General features: G+C 37.5%; 2 protein-coding genes across 2 annotated transcripts in view; one reads left to right on the top strand and one right to left on the bottom strand.

Annotated features, from left to right (window-relative positions):
* The window catches only part of egf (epidermal growth factor), a 21,134-nt gene extending 18,264 nt beyond the window's left edge, over positions 1-2,870 (top strand). Inside the window, exons 22-23 of the mRNA XM_005726478.1 lie at positions 401-497; positions 618-2,870. Coding sequence (XP_005726535.1) covers positions 401-497; positions 618-844 — 324 coding nt within the window. The 3' untranslated portion in view covers positions 845-2,870. The remainder of the gene's footprint in view (positions 1-400; positions 498-617) is intronic.
* Positions 2,871-7,669: 4,799 nt separating this feature from the next.
* The window catches only part of elovl6 (ELOVL fatty acid elongase 6), a 21,916-nt gene continuing 10,226 nt past the window's right edge, over positions 7,670-19,359 (bottom strand). Inside the window, exons 2-4 of the mRNA XM_005726477.1 lie at positions 11,751-11,882; positions 11,367-11,518; positions 7,670-9,356 (exon numbers count right to left, since the gene is read on the bottom strand). Coding sequence (XP_005726534.1) covers positions 8,914-9,356; positions 11,367-11,518; positions 11,751-11,882 — 727 coding nt within the window. The 3' untranslated portion in view covers positions 7,670-8,913. The remainder of the gene's footprint in view (positions 9,357-11,366; positions 11,519-11,750; positions 11,883-19,359) is intronic.

Below are 19,359 nucleotides of genomic sequence, written 5' to 3'. Positions count from 1 at the left end.
GATATGAGATTTTGGTCATATCACACAGCCTAATACATACTTATGTCAGTGTATGGGACTGTAGCCTAGGGTTTAATTGTAATTATTTTACAAAGCATCTCAGATCAATGTTAAAGTAATGGAATGAGTGGTGTAACAAATTACTTTTTACGCAGAGTAAATATGTAATGGCAGTTCCCAGCAGTCATAACATTTTTGTTCGCTTTGAAAGTAACATTAAAGACTGCATTTCAAATCCCAATGTCTTATCAGAATTATATGAAATGTTTGTCTTTGCAAGAGCAATTCATGTCCATCACTCACTCTGGGAGTAGGTAGGCTGCCCCTCCCCCCCAAAGAAAAATGCATTAAACTTTTAACGTTTATAAAAACTCAAACGTCTTAATGTATAAATCTGCAGTTCTACATTGTGGCAGAAAATGGTGTTGAAGGGAAGGTAATTCCTGCCATGGGCTGTCCAAGGAGAGCTGTGTGTACATCCTGCTCTTCAGAAACAGGTACCTTACATTATTCATATTATATATGTAAACAACTCCAGTGATTTTTCTAACTATAGTCTAAATTCATTCTTATACAAGTTTTTTTTTACCAACTGCTTAATTCCGCATTTTTTCCAGGTGCCAATTCTGAAAGTGATGAGTCAGGAAAACTGTCCCAGCACAACAAAGGTTACGAGTGTTCCATGGTGTCTGCTGCTGCCACTGGAACAATGCAACCCACTGTGCACCTCTCAAGTCCATCACTGTCAAGCTGTACATCTTTTAAACCAACAACGTTACCCCAGACTTCGGGCCCAGAGTCATGGCTCAATGGAAACAGCGTACAATCAGCTGTTCAGCAATGAAACATAAAAAAAAAAAAAAGCTTTTAGAAATGTATACGTTTGTTTGAGAAGTCAAAAAATATCAAGCGCAAAGTTTAAAAACATAAAAATATCATCATTATAGTTTATGAGAAGAGTATGCCTCCTCAGATGAGTATGGCCGAGGCAGTTTAACAATAAAAAAATACTGACCATGTTTCTTAGCAAGGTGGTCCAGAACCAGCTTCAGTGTTTCGGCACTGAGTCTCTGAGACTCTGCTGGAGGGATGGCATGTTGTTCCAACTGTAATATTGTTATCAGTGACATGTCGGTCTAAATAGTCCCCTTGGCATCAAATTAGGTTAAGACCTAGTGTCTATACAGGCCAAGGCATATAATTTTTACACTTGACTGATTCATCAAGCCATTCAGTGATCTGGGCGTTATAATTCTGAAAAAAGAATAACCCATACCGATCTGTGACACTTTCCTCTAAGGGGAAGCGTGGACAACAAAACAAGAGCCACTGGATCCTCTCACTGCAAGTGTAAAGAGTTCAGGCATCATGCACTGACATAAATCTTAGATAAAGAGCTACTCTTTTGTTTTTCTTTAGATATTACACCAGTACACAAGCATAAAGGTCATCAAATCTGAACTGTGAGCCACACCCTATTTACAGATGGCTTTCCCACTGATCTAAATGCAGTAATTACTTTGGTTGGTTCACACAGTAGTAAGTTTTGGAGTCTTTATGACCCTTTGTTGCAGATACCATGATTACAGCATTTCTAAATTACCCCATTTATTGTTTTGTGCATTAAGTTAAATGTTGAAACTTCAAAAAATAAATACATCTGATTGTTGTTCATCACATAGTATACAGGCTATGTGATAGGTCAGAATAAACTCATCAGTGTCAGCTAACCAAAAGATCACTCATATTCTCCTTGCACTTGCAAAACTTTTGAGACTATTTCTATATTATGATGTTAATTTTTAGTAAGTTCAGCGAGTTTTATATATTTTAGCTCTTTACATATTTTTGTGTTTGAAATGTTTAAGTCACTATAATTTGCTTTGCTCAGGCTCGCTGCTATGTAGAAAAGTTGTTTTTTCTTTTGTTCCTCCCATGTATCAACTGGTGTAGATGCCTTTTTGTAGCCTTTTCATCAAATTATTAAATGTTTCATATAGGAGAGGGTTAAGGTTACTATTGCAGTTATATATGTGAACATTGTAAATTTCATTGACTTGAGGTAGTTATAGGAGAAATGAACAGTAACTGTTAGCTATTTTTTACAGTAAAAGGACAGTGCTGTTTAAAAATCATCTTCCATTTTTTCTTATAGAGTATTAGTGTATTTGAGGTTTTCCCATCAGTGTGTTGTATTTTGACATCCAGCTGTCTCAGTTTCAGTGCAGCAGGCTTCATGATCACATAATTTCAAGATTTAAGCAAAAAAACGGACATTGAGCTCCTTTTGATATAAATAACTAATGTGTCACAGTACAAAGAACTGCCATGTAACTGCCATGACACTGCACCACTAAACAACCCTTAATTGTGATCATTTTAAATATTTTATTTTGATTATTTTTACATTAAACTGTGGTTATTTTTGTCTAAATTTTATGATTCCATGATTTATATTCTAAGAAATAAGAGGGCAATAAACTCAAATGGGCTGAATGGTCAATAAATTAAAGTTGAATGTGGTTTGGAAAGGGATGATATCTTATCTTCTTTACAGTTAGAGGCAACTCTCTTCTTTGCAGAGTTTATAATTAAAAACAGAGAAAAACACTGCTGAACGACTGACTGATATATACTGTGGTTTGGAAAGGGAAGGTATTTTAGGATTTATGTTCATTTTTTTTAGATTCTAATTAGTATAAAAAAGAAAAAGAATAAAATGCAGTCATTATGTTAACAGACTAACATTCAACATTTTCATTAAAACTGTACCTAACTCGGATTGCATATTATTTTCAGCAGCTATGGGCTATAACTGGAATTAGAAATTTGCAAGATGAAACTTGCTTTTTTTTTTTTTTTAATCAATAAAGGCATATTTAAATAAATGTACACTGTGTCAATAACTTCCTTTAGCACTGACATTTATTTGTATTTGTTTTTATAGCAAAACACACATGACATAATTTCCTCTCCACTGAAAGACTATTTTGGCCATTCTGTCTTTCTGTCACACCCCATCACTGTCATCATTCTTCTTTGAAGGCCTTCTGTGGTCCATTGATGGTGCTTTTCTATCCTCCACCAAAATCTAATGCTCTAGTGATGTCGGCGCGAATGCCGCCACCCTTCACCATCACTCCATCTGTCTATTTCTATTTCTACCTCTATCTCAGTCTGCAAGTCTGTCTCAAGGTTGACTGGGAATTGTTAATAGACGGACCCACAGCCTCTTTGTTTCAAGGCAATGGCAGAAAACAAAGCACTTCAACTCAAAAACCATCAGGGGCCACATCGATATTGATTTTCGTGGCAAGACACATTTATCTATATATTGGGCTCCATTAGGGCTGACAGATAGGTTAGGCCACCACTCTAAACAGCAGCAGATCAGTGTTCAAGTAAAGATGAAATTGGGCCGAGTGTCAATTTATCTTGTATTACTTCTGAATTGGGGCAACAGGGGGCAATCGAGTCACTGACACTGTAAGTAACAGAAGATGCAAGGGACTCGTTTTTGTATCGCTTTAGGAATAAACACTGCTTCACAATACATATAAATACATTTTTAATGATATTTCTTCATAGATTTGTATTTTTTCCTATCCAAAATAAAATGATTGTGAATTAATTGGAGTATGTTCCACAGGTTTGTACATCAAGTTAATGCAGTGGTGTATAGCAAAGGCAACAGCAACACAGTTTAGCTTACTGTAACAGAGAAAAAGCAGGCACCAATGTGAGCATAATAAGGGAAATGCTATACCAATGCTAACTACTTGCATAGGCTCCAAGGTGTCAGGCTACACCACAGCTGATTTACACCACCTTATAAATAAAATAGCATCTTGAGACTGTCCTGTCATCAACAGGGATGTTGTAGTAATGGATAATTTATTAATTCTGTGGCAAATTTGTATTTCACCTACTACATTGCCTATGCAAGTGTCCAACACTGTTGCCAGCATTTATAATCAAGCTGGCTTTATTGACACCAAGTTGTAGTTACATTTCTAGGAAGGTCCCTGCAGGTTAGAACATTAATACTGGGTCACAGAGAGGTATCCACCACACAATAATAACCCTAAAAAGACAATGATGCTGGAGACACCTATGCAAAAATAGGTCCAAGACCCAAAAATGAGCAAACAGGTGAAACTCCCCAAATTTCAAAATCAATACCTTTTCCTCGTGGAAGTAGGATTAACTCCTTAGATTGCTAAAAGTGACAAAGTCCACCAAGCTGATGCACACGCTGTAGCGGTCTTATTCAGCAGCCTAGCCAAAGCTACTTGCACACTTCTAGCTTAACTCATCAATGGCAAAATTCAGAACTCAACACTCACACAACACAGAGATTTCAAACTGGAAACCTGAAGACACAATTATGTTGTTTAATCCATCAGAAAGCTACATTTCTCAAAAGAAAGGTTTTAAAGAAGAGAAAAAGTTACACTAATTTTCCTTACTTAACTAGATACACTGCCCTGTGTTATTCTCAAGTCATTAGCTGTGAACACTTTTAAGTTTCAAGTTTATGTTTTGTCCACACTTGTTGAGTAATGAAATGTCATCGATTGTATCCACTGATAGCCAATGACAAGAAGCCAAAAAAAAACCCCAAAACATCTGATGTTTACTTTACTTTTTTGAATTTAAAACCTGTTATCCAAAACCCCATATCTAATTAAAACTGTACAAAGAGAACATAGCATTTGTTCTCTTTGTACAGAAGAGAGTCCAGAAGCACTGTGTTACCTCATGTCTTCTTTAAGCAACTCCCTAAAAGCATTTTGTAACTCAGGAGATCAAGTTTTAAAAGCCAAAATGTTATCCTGTCCTTGCTCAATATAGGATTCCAGCTCTTTGGTTTATGGCCTCCTGGTCATATTTTTTATTTGATAAAATGTCAAATGTTTTTAACTGGCAACCGGTCAGGACTTTGGGAATGGTTTCTTACATTCTCTAATACACTGTGGTGGTGCTGTGCTGCAGAGTATGCTGTCTCTTTGTTTTGCTGAAAAAGATACTGTCTGAATGGCAGCATGTGTTTCTCCAAAACCTGTAACATTTGGAAAGACTTGTGCAGATGTATGAAATGTGCACATTCAAAATACAAAAAGCAAACCAAAGCATTAAAATATAAAAATGTGAAAATATTTTCTTAAATAAAATATGGGGTTTAAATGATATTATTGTATATTTTTGTCTCAGATTTTAGGTTTTGCAGACCATTATAACTTTTTATAGTTTCTGCCAGATGGGTCTAGCTTTGTCTTATCGCTCACGGTCCCATTCCTGCCCAGAGGACAGCTGATGAGGGCTAAAGCGGGAATTAGCCACCCACTCAAAGGCTTTGCCCTGATCCTTCAGGTCAGTATTTGGTCCCTTTAGCTCTTGAGCAGGATAGAGCAACACTGGTTTTCGAGGATTTGTCCAGAGTTAAAATCAGAAGGGGAGGGAAGGTCTAATGCATGTATTGGACATAGACACGTGAGCCAGAATGTATGATTGCACCATTGACAGGAGGGAAAGTCCCAAATCTGGCAAGCTGTCTTGGTAGTTTTGTCTCAGGGGGAAAATGAATAACATAACAACAATGAGCACAACTAATCACAGATACACCTTCACTTAAGTGGCACACAATCCCAACTTAATTTCAATTAGCCATTTTTCCCATTACATAAACTGAATAGGATAGTTCTTCATCACAACTATTTAACAATTAAAGAGAAATGCTCCACACTACTATCATTAATGACCTAGAAATCAATCGTCAAGAAAAAAAAAATAGCCAGGTTGGCTTTTTTTCACTAGATGGCAGCAATGTTACAAAGAAATAAAATAGCTCACCGATGAGAAACTAATAGTAATAAGGATATATAAGGATACAACTGCAACCAATACAGAATAATCGGTTATTAAGTAACTCTGTTCTTATTCATTTTTCATATGTAGCAAATGCTAAATATAAACACAAAAACAAAAACAAAAAAATGCTTCAGTGACTTCTCTTTACATCAAGATCGCAATAGCAGTTCGAACCTGCACTCATTATCATAATCTGCATTCAGTTCAGATAAAGAGCATTCCTGTTTGAGAGGGGCACCTGAGATTCAAGCCTTTTGTAGCACAGAGCAAATCATTTTATGGTTATGAATAAACTGAAATTAGATACAACTTCTAGACTGTAATCAATTCTGCAATAATTCAGGAAAAGCTGTGAAAATCGTAATCATTATTTTCATGTAAGATAATATAAGTATAAAGTAGACTTTTTTTTTTTAAATACCTTCAGAAAACTCAGAATATTATAACCAGTACTGTAGTACTGGTCATAATAGGGACCAAATTGGTATGGTCTAGTTGTCTCTCACTACTAGTGCATATTACTGAACATTTATACAAAGTATAGCTTCTGCTGTTAATTCAGGATATCATCAGTAGTTTTGTCACCGGTAAGTTTTGCCACTCCCATGACTTCTATACTAACATGCTCCATGACCCGCTAAGCCTGTAGGAGACATTTAACTGGAAAAAGACCTTTGCACGTTTCCATGATGTGTGTTCTGGAAATGGTCCATTAGGCTGCTTTGACGCTTTTATAATATAAATTGTATATATAATACATAATATATAATATAATATATAATTGTGATATATTACACATTCAAAACTGAATAATTAAACCATAAAAGTATTCAAGATTTGTGCTTGTGGGAATTTGTTTTTGAGTTTGTTAACACTTACCACAGTTTCAAAGCCCCTTCAGTTTCTTCAGCCTGAACAAAATATCAAACTTGTTGAACAAATTTTACTCCCCTCTTTTGTCTTGATAGCGTAGCATTTTATTTCGTTGGCTAACTCATTAGTTACCAAAGATGGTAGCCGGAAGTGACAGGAACGATAGGCGGCCACATCCTGCTGTTTTGTTTAACTTATTTAAAAATTATAATATGATGGGGCAACGTGTTCTTTTCCCTATAGAACATGTATATTGCATAAATTTACCATTTGTTATTCTTTTTATGGCTTATGGAATTGTGTCTGTACAACAAGAATAAAACGCAACCATCACTTCACAGGATTGGCTTTTTGGTCTTTCTTGATTTGCTTTACTAGGTCTTTCCAACTAAATGATTAAGAATCCATGTTTATTATGTGATTAACTTTTCTCAGATGAAAACATTTTGATTCATGCCATGTTTGTCTCACTCCAACCTCAACTAAATGGAGCCTCAAACAACCTGTAATGTGACCTCTAGGGGGCGGTCAGCATGCTTTTTCAATACTGAACCAACAGTAATAGTGGATTACTATCATTATTTAGATGAAAAGCTGCTTAGCTTAACTACTCGTGCCATTTATGCCCACAACTACCGAAGTGCATCCAGCAATGATACAGATCAACTTTAGTGACTCAGCTAAAAGCAGAAGTGTAACACCTGATGTTGAGAGGTCAGGCATAAAACATGTTTGATTGCTGCTACACTTTGTCTTTCAGTTCTTGTAAAGAAAGACTGGATGTCTGGGAGTGATAATTAAACTCTGGTAATTCTTAATTTCAAATGCTTAGTAGTACTTTAGATGGCTTTTCAGGTTTAGCACTAAAATAGTTTCAATGGTGTGCAATACCAAGAGGAAAAAAAAACAAACAAACACAGGCATGTCACATTTTTGCACTTTGTTCATATGTTAAGTTTGTCAGCAACATATTTTTTACATTGATACAGTGCAAATGCACAATAGCACAACAGACACCATTAAGGATACATACTATTTTTTCAATACAGCAGATTTTGACAATTTGCATGTTTGAATTTTTTTTCTTTTGCTAGACAGAAATATGCTCTTCCTCCATTTAAGCATTCATTGTCCAACAGACTGGTTTCGTCACTGGTAGGGACACTTTAACACAGCGAAGTGCTTGGAAGTCAATGGCAAGTAATTTTCCAAGTGTGGTCGGCAACTTCTGCAAGGTCATGACAAGTGGTGAAGCAGGGCACTGTCAGCATCTGTTTCCCATCACGGCCGGGAGCGGTGTGGTCAACAGTCAGTCCAATCAGCTCCATTCATACTTTTTTTCTCAATTATGCAGACATTCTAGATGAAATTCAGCCATACTGTAAAGTGGTGCAGATGTTAAACATGTCTACTTTGTCTTGATATGCATATTATATTAAGAAAGAGATAACCTAAGACCTGAGAAAAATATCGCATTTTGCAATGTAAGACAGACGACACAGTGCCGTTCACCCCATCAGCTCACCTCAACCACCAACACTTCAGCTCCATGTACTCACCAGCGATCCAAACTTTTGCTTTGACAGATCTAACCAAAAATAAAAACACTGACGACAGACAGACACACAAACAAAAACATACTCAGATGACCTGTGTTAATGTTAACTCCATCTTCATATGTACCTTCTTTTTTTCAATATACATATATATTTAAATATATATATATATACTATATAAGTAAACTTATACTTGTGGTAGATGTAATTTGTTTTTAATCTGGTGATTTTGATCCTTTTGTTATCCTTTACATTTGGAAAAACTTTTAAATGTGAATTTAAAATGGGGGCTTTTAAACTTCAGGTGGACAGATTGTGATGGCTTCTGATCATGGTGGTGCTGTTTCTATAGCATCCCTCAAGGGAGACAGAACCTTCAATGGTTTTTTTTTTTTGTTTTTTTATTTTGTTTTTTTAAAGACCTGCACATTAGTAATAATGCTCAAGCACAAACACCAACCATTTCATGACCCTCCCACTAGACTTCGTGGGCTATATGCCACCTCTCTCACACCTAAACCCATTCATTTCTCAAGACACTGGTCCCTGCTCTCAATTTCAAACTCCCTTTTTACATTATCTTCCTTCTTTTCATACTTATGGCATTCATTTTTTACTCGCTTTTCTTTGTGGCAGCCATAGCCGATGATTTGGACTTGCCGATGTAGGCTTCAAAGAAGAACTGGACAAAGAGCACAAAGTAGCTGAGGTACATGAGGGAGGACCAAACAATGTTCTGCATGTGGGATGGACACTCCTGGCCCTGCTGCATCCACGAGTACACCAAGTAGTTGACTACGCAGCCCATCAACATCTGTGTGATTTGGGTCAGTGTGATGAACATAGCAAACTTGCGTGACAGCTTGAAACCAGCTGCACGCAGTGCGTAGTAAGAGTACATGACAGCATGGACCAAGTAGTTCATGGTCATGAACCACCCGCCGCCAGCCACCATGTCCTTGTAGGAGTACCAGGAGTAGAGCAGCACAGTAATGTGGTGGTACCAGTGGAGAAAGATGAGCTTCTGTTTCCTCAAGACAATGAACAGAGTGTCACCTGCGAATAGGAGAGTGGAAGTTAGGAGTGGATAAGACAGGACGGAGCAGCAGAAAAAGGAACATGGTTATTATTTGTCCAACAAAAAGTAACTGGCTGTGATACAAATCACTCTCAAATATGCAAAGCTGTGTAAAAACACAAAGCTTTAGGCACACACAGAGAAGCACTGAAATGTTTGACAACTTAGGACCCAATAAACTGATAAACACAAATACAAGTGGCAGCAAAAGCAGTTTTTATTATACCATTTATCACCCATAAATAGGCTAAGGCCGATAAGTACTCTACAATAAACAGTTGCGGTAACTGCAAAAGCTGAAAAAACAGAAAACATGCCCTATTACAACAAAGTACATAGTAAAGTACTGCTACAAATACAAAACACCATAATATCAATGCTTCATATCAGTGGTTTCCAGGTTACAAAATGTATTTTTCCTTATGAAAATTTGGGGCTTTTGTTTTCAAATTTATGTATAAATGTAAATGTACACTTACCTACATTTTTATTTTTTTTACATCAGTCAAAAATATTGCAATATATATATTAGTGAATGTAGTGGCTGAATGACTTTAAATGCATGGAAAACTAATCCTGCAGTAATTGCAGTATGTTAAACAGTTGGGATTTTAACACAAAGCATTATTAACTCAAGCATAATAGAGACTTTTAATAACCAAGTAAGGTTCCACTAGTCACATATTTACCAAGGTCACACTGACACCGCCATGCTTACTGTCATGTAACCTTCAGACCCCAAGTTCCATTCTAAGCCAGGAAACCAGTCAGTGACAGCACAAAGTACTGTTTCGGTATTATATTTATACTGCTAGAATTTGCCCTATTATGCACATAATAGGGCATTTGTGGGAATTTCTCTTTTACAATGCAAAATTATGAATTACTTAATCATTCAAACATGATTATTATTTATATTGATTTATTAAGGCTTGCAGCAGCCAGTTTACTACAAATAAACCTGAGTTTACTGTTATAAATTTTATGTTATTTTCCACCTGATTTTGCTGCAATAGTTGTAGTGTTAATTCACCTGGAATCACAGATGAAGATGTTGTCCATATGAGTGTGTATTGGCAAAAGTGGATGGCTAAAAGATGTGAGCACGGTGCTAAAAATTTGGCTTCTGACCTGTAGCTCTTAAATGAGTACTCAACTCAAATCCTTAAAGCCAAGCCATATATATTTTTGGTCCTGATAATAGTGGTATTTTGATGAAACAGAGCAGTACTTCATTGAACATAACTACTTATATGTGCCTTGTGTTCGTTTTTAGAATGTGCAATGGGATTGCAGTGTCTCGAATTTTTAGTGACATATCTAGAGAGACATCCACCCATGACAAAAAGGTCTCTGTCCACCTTCTTATGTTTCCCTAAGCCGCCTGCACCTTTCTGTACCTAGTAGATACAGAAACAACCAAGTCTCCAGTTTCCAGACTTCACAACATGATAGTTTGGACATTAGCCAGACAGAGAGAACATGGCATCTGCCACTCTTTATTCCTGCTGAGAGGAACAACTGCTCTAGGTTTAGGCTTGAAGATCTGACACTAGGAAGACAAAGATGAGCAAAAATAAAATTGTATTCACACAAAATCTTTAAAAAGAAGTGTACTGGTGGTGGCCAATTGTATCCATCAGCCTCCTAGCAGATACACCTATTGTATCAATTTCAAAATTGTAGGTGACTTTCTTCTTCAGTCATCACATTCAGACGATTTTCAGAAACTCTGACCCCTGACCTTAAGACTGAGGTTTCTGGGATTTAAACTCGTCCAAGATTATTAGTAAATACACTTTTAGTATTAGTTTGAAGGCCGTATGCCACTTGGTTCTTGAGTTATCAAGTTCACAAACTTGGGTGACCATGTTGACCACCTGCCTGACGGGGTGATGACATCATCAGCCTTTTACAGTATTTGCAGTATTGTAGAAAAAAATATGCAAAAGATACTTAAAATAAATAAATAAATGAAATGGACTTACCCAGCTCTGGTGCTTTACTGAGTACAAAAGCATATGCCCAGAATTTGCTGACAGGCCCGTTGTAGAAGCTCTGGTCACAAACTGACTGTTTTAGCCCTTTCGTCATCAGGATGTACATCATGTAACTCCCAGTACGGATGGCACCAAAAATACTACATGGGGGTGAGGAGGACATACATATACAGACAATAATTTGTGTTAAAAGTGTGAAAGTGCTTCCCACATTATAGCTAAAATGTTTGTATTTCTAGCACTTTCTACAAGGCTGAGGTTTTCTTAGTGTGCACATTGCTACTGTTTCTAGTTGTTGTGAAACGCTGCTACGTTTGACAACTGAAGTCAGTTTATATTAAATAATCATTAAACAAATGTTAACCCTCTTACCTGAATACAGCGAGGGTGAGTGACCACAGCACCAATGGTTTCCTCAACTCAAACTTCTCCCTTTGTTTCATGACATGGCGGCCCCCGAGGATACAGGCAGCATAGAGTGCAGAGAAGAGAAAGGACTTCTTCCTGCAAGCAACAAAAAGAGAAAGCATGACTTACTATACACAGGAAAATATACTGATAGACTGATGTTCAATGCAACAAATTAGGAATGAAGGTTATAAAGTATCACTAAAGTGACTAAAATAGCCGAACGTTAAGTCTTGAAACACCCATCAGTTCTTTGTATTTTGCTCCCAAAGACGTCAGACGTTCTTGTAAAGCGATCTTGAGCAAAAGGTTTCAGAACTTTCTGACACTCTTTCAAAGTTTTTCTTAGGACACTGGTTCCTTTTCACTCATTTTCAGTCCACTACTTGTACCTCACTTTTTTTAGATGAATGCTTTTAAAGTCACTTTAGACTAACTTATGAATCATTCAAGCATAAAACGGCACCTAACTAAGGATTGGCCGCTGTTTTGTCTACACAAAACAGACAATTTAGCATAGAACCTTTTTTAAATTGTATCTTTAGGCACTTTGTTACTAGCAGCCTGCTGTAAAAAACGTAATCTGTTCCCATTTCTTTAGCTGAACTCATGGAAAAAAGCCAAAGATAACACCGTTTGACAGTAGTGTTTTTGCACCCACAAGGCAATTCCTTGTTGACCATAACCAGAGTTATTAGCCACACATTTGGCATAGAGAGCTGTATCTCCCTTAAAGATTTTAAAAAGCTAGATAGGTGGAGAAAGGAGTGGCAGGCCTAAAAAGCTATATACAGCAGATGGACAGTATCTCAAAGTCATATCCTTGAGAAATAGGAAAGAAATACAGCAAAGATGTGACAGCCTTCAGTTGATCCATCTACTCTTTGGTGAAAACCCATCAGAAATGGAAGGATGGCTGTCAAAAAGCAACTCTTAAGAAAAGGAAACAGGAAGAAGAGGCTGAGGTCAACACTAGATTCTGATGCACCATATAGATGATTGGCAACAGCAATCCAGTGAAAGCATATCTTGACTGTATTCCACTGTATGTTTTTCTATCAATCATGGATTGGCTTTCCCAGAGTCTGGGCCTCAACATTCTTCAGATGTAGATCCATCTTGACAGAGAGCAGAAGAAAAGGCAGCCAACATCCAAAGAAGAGCTTTGGAATGTCCATCAAGAAGCTTGGACACTATTTGAAGAAATTCCAAAAAACTTGCCTACGAGAGCTCTGGCTTTATTCCACCTTTTATTCCTCAATAAAGGTTTACACAACATATTGACTTTCAAGTAGAGCAGGGCGATATGGCCAAAAATATTTATCACGATATATATTTGAAAATTTGCGATAACGATATAACTGATGATATAATTGATGCGAGACAAAATACAACTCCACAACATTACTAGCACAAAAAGACAACCTTCCATTTATTTTCACTTAAACAAGAAGCTGGTTTTTATGTACATTAAAGCTTTATAAAAATGTAACAGTGCAAATGCAAATTCCTTGCTGAAAGTTTAACCAAAAGGCATTTCCAGTAGAAATGGGCTGACATATCCTGAGCATAACCATGTATAATATCCACTTAAGTTAAAAAGAGGTGATTTGCAACATTTAACTGCAGTGTGCAGTACGTATTTTTCGGACCATAAGGTGCACGGGATTATAGGGCACATTAAGCGAAACAAAGCAGTCAGATAAATCAAACTTTATTAAACTCATTCTTCTTGCGTCCTCCACTTCTGTAACATTGATTCATTAATGTTGAATTCTCTGGCAGCTGCTCTATTCCCATGTTGTTGCAGTATATTAATGACTAACCTTGTATTGTGGATGGATTATCTCAGTTGTTCTCCTGACTAAAGTTTGGTCCGTTTACAGCATCCTGCCATGCGATTGCATTTGTCTCTAACCATGAGGAACCTTCACGTTAACTTTTATAAGTGGAAAAGTGTTAGTGTTCGTCCTCCAGCTTCACTGTTTATGTTATGCTAACATAGCTGTGTCGCTAGCGATCACGTAGCACATCATTATATACCAGCTAGCCCAACTTCAGTAACCCTACAAACGTCACTGCTGTTTAGTTTCCTGTCTTCATTTATGTTGGAAGTGATAGCAGAGCTGTACGTTTGAATTTTTTTCAGAAATCTCTCAGTCAGAACATGCTATATCATGCATAGGTAACTAGCGAAACTAGCAAGCTAACTTCCGCTAGCTTCCTGCTAGCTTCTAACTCCGTTAAATGTAATAAATTTTGTTTTCATGGATGCCTGGAAGTTAAACTTCATAGTTACACCTGGTAAAGCAGCAATGCTGATGTTTTTATTAAAGATGAAAGAATTTAGACAGTTTTTAACTCGCAGTGATGCTGCAGTGTTGTTTGACCTGAAAAAGACGGAGTTTAGGACCCAGATTACTCCCAGCTTTAAGAGCATCTTAGTCCGACAAATACGACAATAACGACGGCCGCTTGCACGTTCTGCAAAAAAATGTGCTTTGTCGTGTATCTGACGGACAAACACCAAACCAGTTCCACATCACTGAAGTTGCACCATTTTTACAAACCAATTCTGGTTTATCTGTTTCACTCAACAATCGGCCATGTGCGTATGAAAACAAAGGCACTGCGCATGCGCGTTTTACTCATATTCTATCGCGATATTTCATTTTCCTATAGTTGCCTAACATTATACCGGTATTACCGTGAACGGTATAATATGGCCCAGTCCTACTTTCAAGCTTCTTTTTTTAATATATACACTATATTATCATGTACGATTGGATTTCAATAAATTGCTCCATTCACTGCTTAAGACTTGCACTCTACTGTAATCCATCAAAGAAGAAACAAGCATTATCAAGCTTCATCCTTAGATACTATGAGGGGAAAAAAACTGACATTTTAAATGAAAGCAGCATTTATTTGCAATTTATTCCCACCATAAAGTAATCATTTCTAACAATGTAATTTTTGTATGCACAGAAGTTCTTCTTCCAGCACTGCTTCATAATGTACACAAGACACGTTTTACATAATAAAGTGACTTCACATGCAATGCCTGAAGCAATGATTTAATGATCAGAGTCCAGTTCCAACTGCCATTTAATACTTTGCTGCAAGTTAATTGCTATTGCCGGGATTCAGTTTCAGCTCCTCCCATCCTGTGATCTAAATTTGTGTTAATTGACTTGTGAGTGAAACACCACCTGGCTCAACTGAATCTAAAGAAAAGTATTTGTCAGTGCTCAGCACAATTACAAGGTGCAGGTAGTCTGACTTGACAGACTGGATGCTGAATAGGGCTGAAAAACACTAAACCAGCATTGTCGAAAAACGATCTGCTCTATTGGACAGAGAGCAGAGTAACTGCTTCGAGCAGCATAGCCAAGAAAACAACCCCCCAGGAAACCTTCAGGAAAATAAACCTTATGAGAGTAAGTTAGTAGGTTCCAGGTTAGTCAGGCATCAGACCTACAGCAGGGTAGCCAGAAGTAGATATGTGCATGTAACGGCAGGGTGATACTGGAAAAAAGAAATATCAGCAGCAGCAACCTTGGAAACATTAAAAAACAAAAAACAAAAAAAAAACATTGTGTTTGCTGTCAAGAGGACAGTGCACAGCAACTAGGAATGGGGCATTCTTGGAGCTTGACCAACAGCTCTGGGATTAATTAGCTGAGTAAAAGTAGCCCAAGGAGTGATGTTCCACTTCAGTGAGGTTTGCGTTGTTATTTAGAGGTTATACTAAGACAACAACATGATTTTAAGCCCTAGGTATTTAGTGCTTTATTATACAAAATTAAAATAAGGCCTCTAAACAGAATTGCCAATTGAATTGTGATATATGGTATATAAGCACAGGAGTACTACATCAGGCATTTTTTGCAGTTTATTCTTTAAAAGCATATCATGCAATTTATTTCAGTTTTCCATGGGATGGGGGTTCACACTGATGTAGACGTCCCAAAAACGCGTGTTTTAAACATGATATAGTTGGCTTTAAAGGGTTAAGACTTACATTGCTAACACTGCTGAACATTTCTCACAGAGCCCACACATGTGCAACCTTGTACACAGTGAACAAACCTGTTCTGCTGCCTTAGCAGATGACACTCTCGACAACAGCGCTAAAATTTGCTGATCAAGAATGTAGCCACACAAAAAAGGCGTAATTTATTTTCTTTTAAAAAATTTTTTTAAAAGGCTGTGTGACAATAATCAGTTAAATCTTTAATTCCATGACATCAGTTTCTCAAAAATGAACTTCAAGAATGAACTTGATGCCAACTTTAGGATCCCACTTTGTAATTTCAATACAGGAGGGTTGTGTAAGACGGTCAGTCAGGTTAAGGTGTATGTCAGTAGATGGTTATGGGTCAACCAATGCTAGAAGATAAAAAAAAGTAGTGCTGCTGATGCCCTTTCTCTTTTCAAACTGAATAAATGAATACTTTTACCATCACATAGTGTATCAACTCTTTATTTTCCATCTTTCAACAAAGGATATAGGATGTCACCTAACTGTTCTTGCAGGAGACCATAAAATGCTTGAGACCACCTCTGAAGAACAAAGGACAAACCTGTCAAAGTCAAATTCAGCTGCATTTACAGAATGTCAACAGGGTTGGACTGCAGAATGACATCACTGTTTTTCAACTACACAGGAAGGAGGGGGAACGGAGCAACACACAATACAAAGGGGTAGCCGTGGCTCAGGTGGTAGAGCAGATCAGCTACTGATCGGAAGGTCGGTGGTTCGATCCTTGGCTTCCCCAGTCTGCATGTCAAGTATCCTTGGGCATAAAGGAATTTATTGAGTTAAAGTAATGTGCCTTGAGCTACCCCTCATTTTTTTTTTTTTTATATATTGTACTTCCTAGAAGCCAGGCTTTCTGGTATTTTTTTAAGCACTCGAGCACTAATTCGCTAGGTTCTCTGGAGCCCTTTTTCTGTAAACACTGGCTTATTATTCACAACTTCTCAGTCCTTATCCCTGAGCATTTTCTTAAAAAACATTGATAACGGATGAACACTATGTAAAAGTCATGTCCTTTAGAAATACAAAAATGAGTAAGTAAACAAATAAATAAAGATACATCAGATGCATCTGGCTTTTCAGTTGTTCCATCTACTATTTGTTGAAGGCTTATTGGAAATAGTCTTGGTGAAAGGGTGGCTGTCAAGGAGCCTTACAGAAGGGAAATGGGGAGGAAAGGTGAAAAAATCAGCAGCTTATGGAGTGATTACTGCACATTTAAAATTTTTGGTTTTAAAGACTATTGAATTTTCAAAAAACAAACAAAAAATATTGTTATGATGTACAGAGAAGCTTAGAAGAGAGGTACAAAAGTGAGTTTCTACAACCACATGGAAGAAGATGGTGGAGATTCTGTCATAATTTGGGGGCTGCATTTCAGCTAGTGGTGTCAGAATCTGGCATGCATCATCATCTGGAAAGCATCTCATCACTTTTCAGTGTCACACTGATAACAAACACACTGCCTATTTTCCTAGCATTATACAAAGAAATAAGGAGTGGCTCACGGCTGGCATAGTACTGCAGTTTGCTTGTGCTACTGATACAAAATATTTTTTACATTTATTTGTAATTACCATGTCTATCATCAGTGGTCACAGTTTGGCAAAGGTTACACAGATTTTATTTTAAATAGTCTTTTGTCATCTATTAAGTAAAAAGTCCATTAAAAATAGTCATTTAAAAGCATTAAAACACAAAGCACTTGACATCATGTGACATTTTAATTACCGTAATTGTCGGGCTATATGCCGCTACTTTTTGCACAAGCTTTGAACCCTGCGGCTTTTAGTCAGGTTCATTTTCAGTTTATTCTCTCATAAATTTTGATTACTCCAGAGACTCGATTCTGTTTGCTTACTGGAGATTAGGGGTGGGCGATATAAACGATATACGATAGAAATGATATAAATTTGGCCAACGATAGAGATTTTGACTGTACCGCTCTATCGCGATAGCGCATGTTGATGATGTCATCAAACTGCGCCTGTTTTGGTCGAAAGCATCGCAGCGGCTACAACCATTATCATCTGCAAATTATGCCGGGCGACAGTCATAGCAAAGAGATGAAGCACTTTTGAAATATGGGGAAAGCCAAAAACTGCGCTTCCTCCACTTCCGTAACATTGATTCATTAATGTTGAATTCTCTCGCAGTTGCTCTATTCCCATGTTGTTGCAGTATATTAATAACTAACCTTGTATTGTGGATGAATAATCTCAGTTGTTCACCTGACTGAAGTTTGCCCCGTGTATAGCATCCTGCTATGAGATTTCATTTGTCCCTGACCACCAGAATCCCTCACGTGAATTTTTATCGAGTGGAAGAAAAGTTGGCGTTCATCCTCCAGCTTTACTGTGCATCAAAACATTTTTTAACAGATTTCTGCACGCCCAAATCGGTTCGAGGGCAGTAAGCACAACCAGAATTCATACATAAGGCACACTCGATTTTTGAGAAAATTAAAAGATTTTAAGTTTGCCTTATAGTGTGGAAAATACGTTATACAGAAGAAAAGAATATATCGTGATATATATCGTTACCGCACATGCTTCAAATTATATAGCGATATGGATTTTAGGCCATATCGCCCAGCCCTACTGGACATATCGTTTTCAGGGGGAGAAATGTTTGACTCTTATCATCCCCACAGACACAGCGGCCAGGGAATCAGAATGACATCATTACAAAAAGGCCATGAGTAAGTGTGATTATCCCAGCTGGACATTTGTCAAAGCTGGGAAAGCACCTACAGAATGCTCCAGGCGATCCAGGAGAGAAGAAAGACAACTGCTGCCTAAATGAAAACCTTTAACAGAACAGCTGAGACGCATTTTGTCAAAACACGGTGTCTGTAGCTTTCAAACCCCACGACACACTATGCCAACAATTGGTCCACCTGACGGATCGGATCCTCTTGCACAAACAGAATAATATAGTGTACGTGGTGAAGTGCCAGGAAGATTGCTGTGAATTACACATCGGGGAAACCAAACCACCTCTGGATAAGCAGATAGCACAACACCGAAGAGCTACCTCATCATCACTCTTTCAATGACGATGGTATGCATATCCTGACAAAAAGCAAGACTGGTTTGAGTGGGGAGTCAACGAGGCCATTTACAACCACCTCTAAGGATATATGTTTCACCATCTTACAGTACTGTGATTACAGCCATTCCCCCAACTGTAATGGTAATGCACAGACATTTCCATTGATCAATGGTAATGAGAATTAGCACAATAATGATCATGACTGATTGCAAGGCCCATTGGTAGTCATTGGTGGTAGTTTTGGTTAATATTAAAAAATATTATTTATAAGGTTGGGAAAAGCTGCAGTCACGCATCCTATCACTCCATTGATGGTTCAATTCAATTCAATTCCATTTTATTTATATAGCGCCAAATCACAACATAAGTCGCCTCAAGGCACTTCATAGATACAGAGAAAAACCCAACAATCATATGACCCCCTATGAGCAAGCACTTTGGCAACAGTGGGAAGGAAAAACTCCCTTTTAACAGGAA

This window comes from Pundamilia nyererei, unplaced genomic scaffold, assembly GCF_000239375.1.
Source record: "Pundamilia nyererei isolate P.nyererei 1_Seehausen unplaced genomic scaffold, PunNye1.0 scaffold00020, whole genome shotgun sequence".
In the NCBI taxonomy this organism is placed as follows: domain Eukaryota; kingdom Metazoa; phylum Chordata; class Actinopteri; order Cichliformes; family Cichlidae; genus Pundamilia; species Pundamilia nyererei.
The sequence above is the reverse complement of the archived record's forward strand: the minus strand, read 5'-3'. Positions and strand labels throughout refer to the sequence as shown.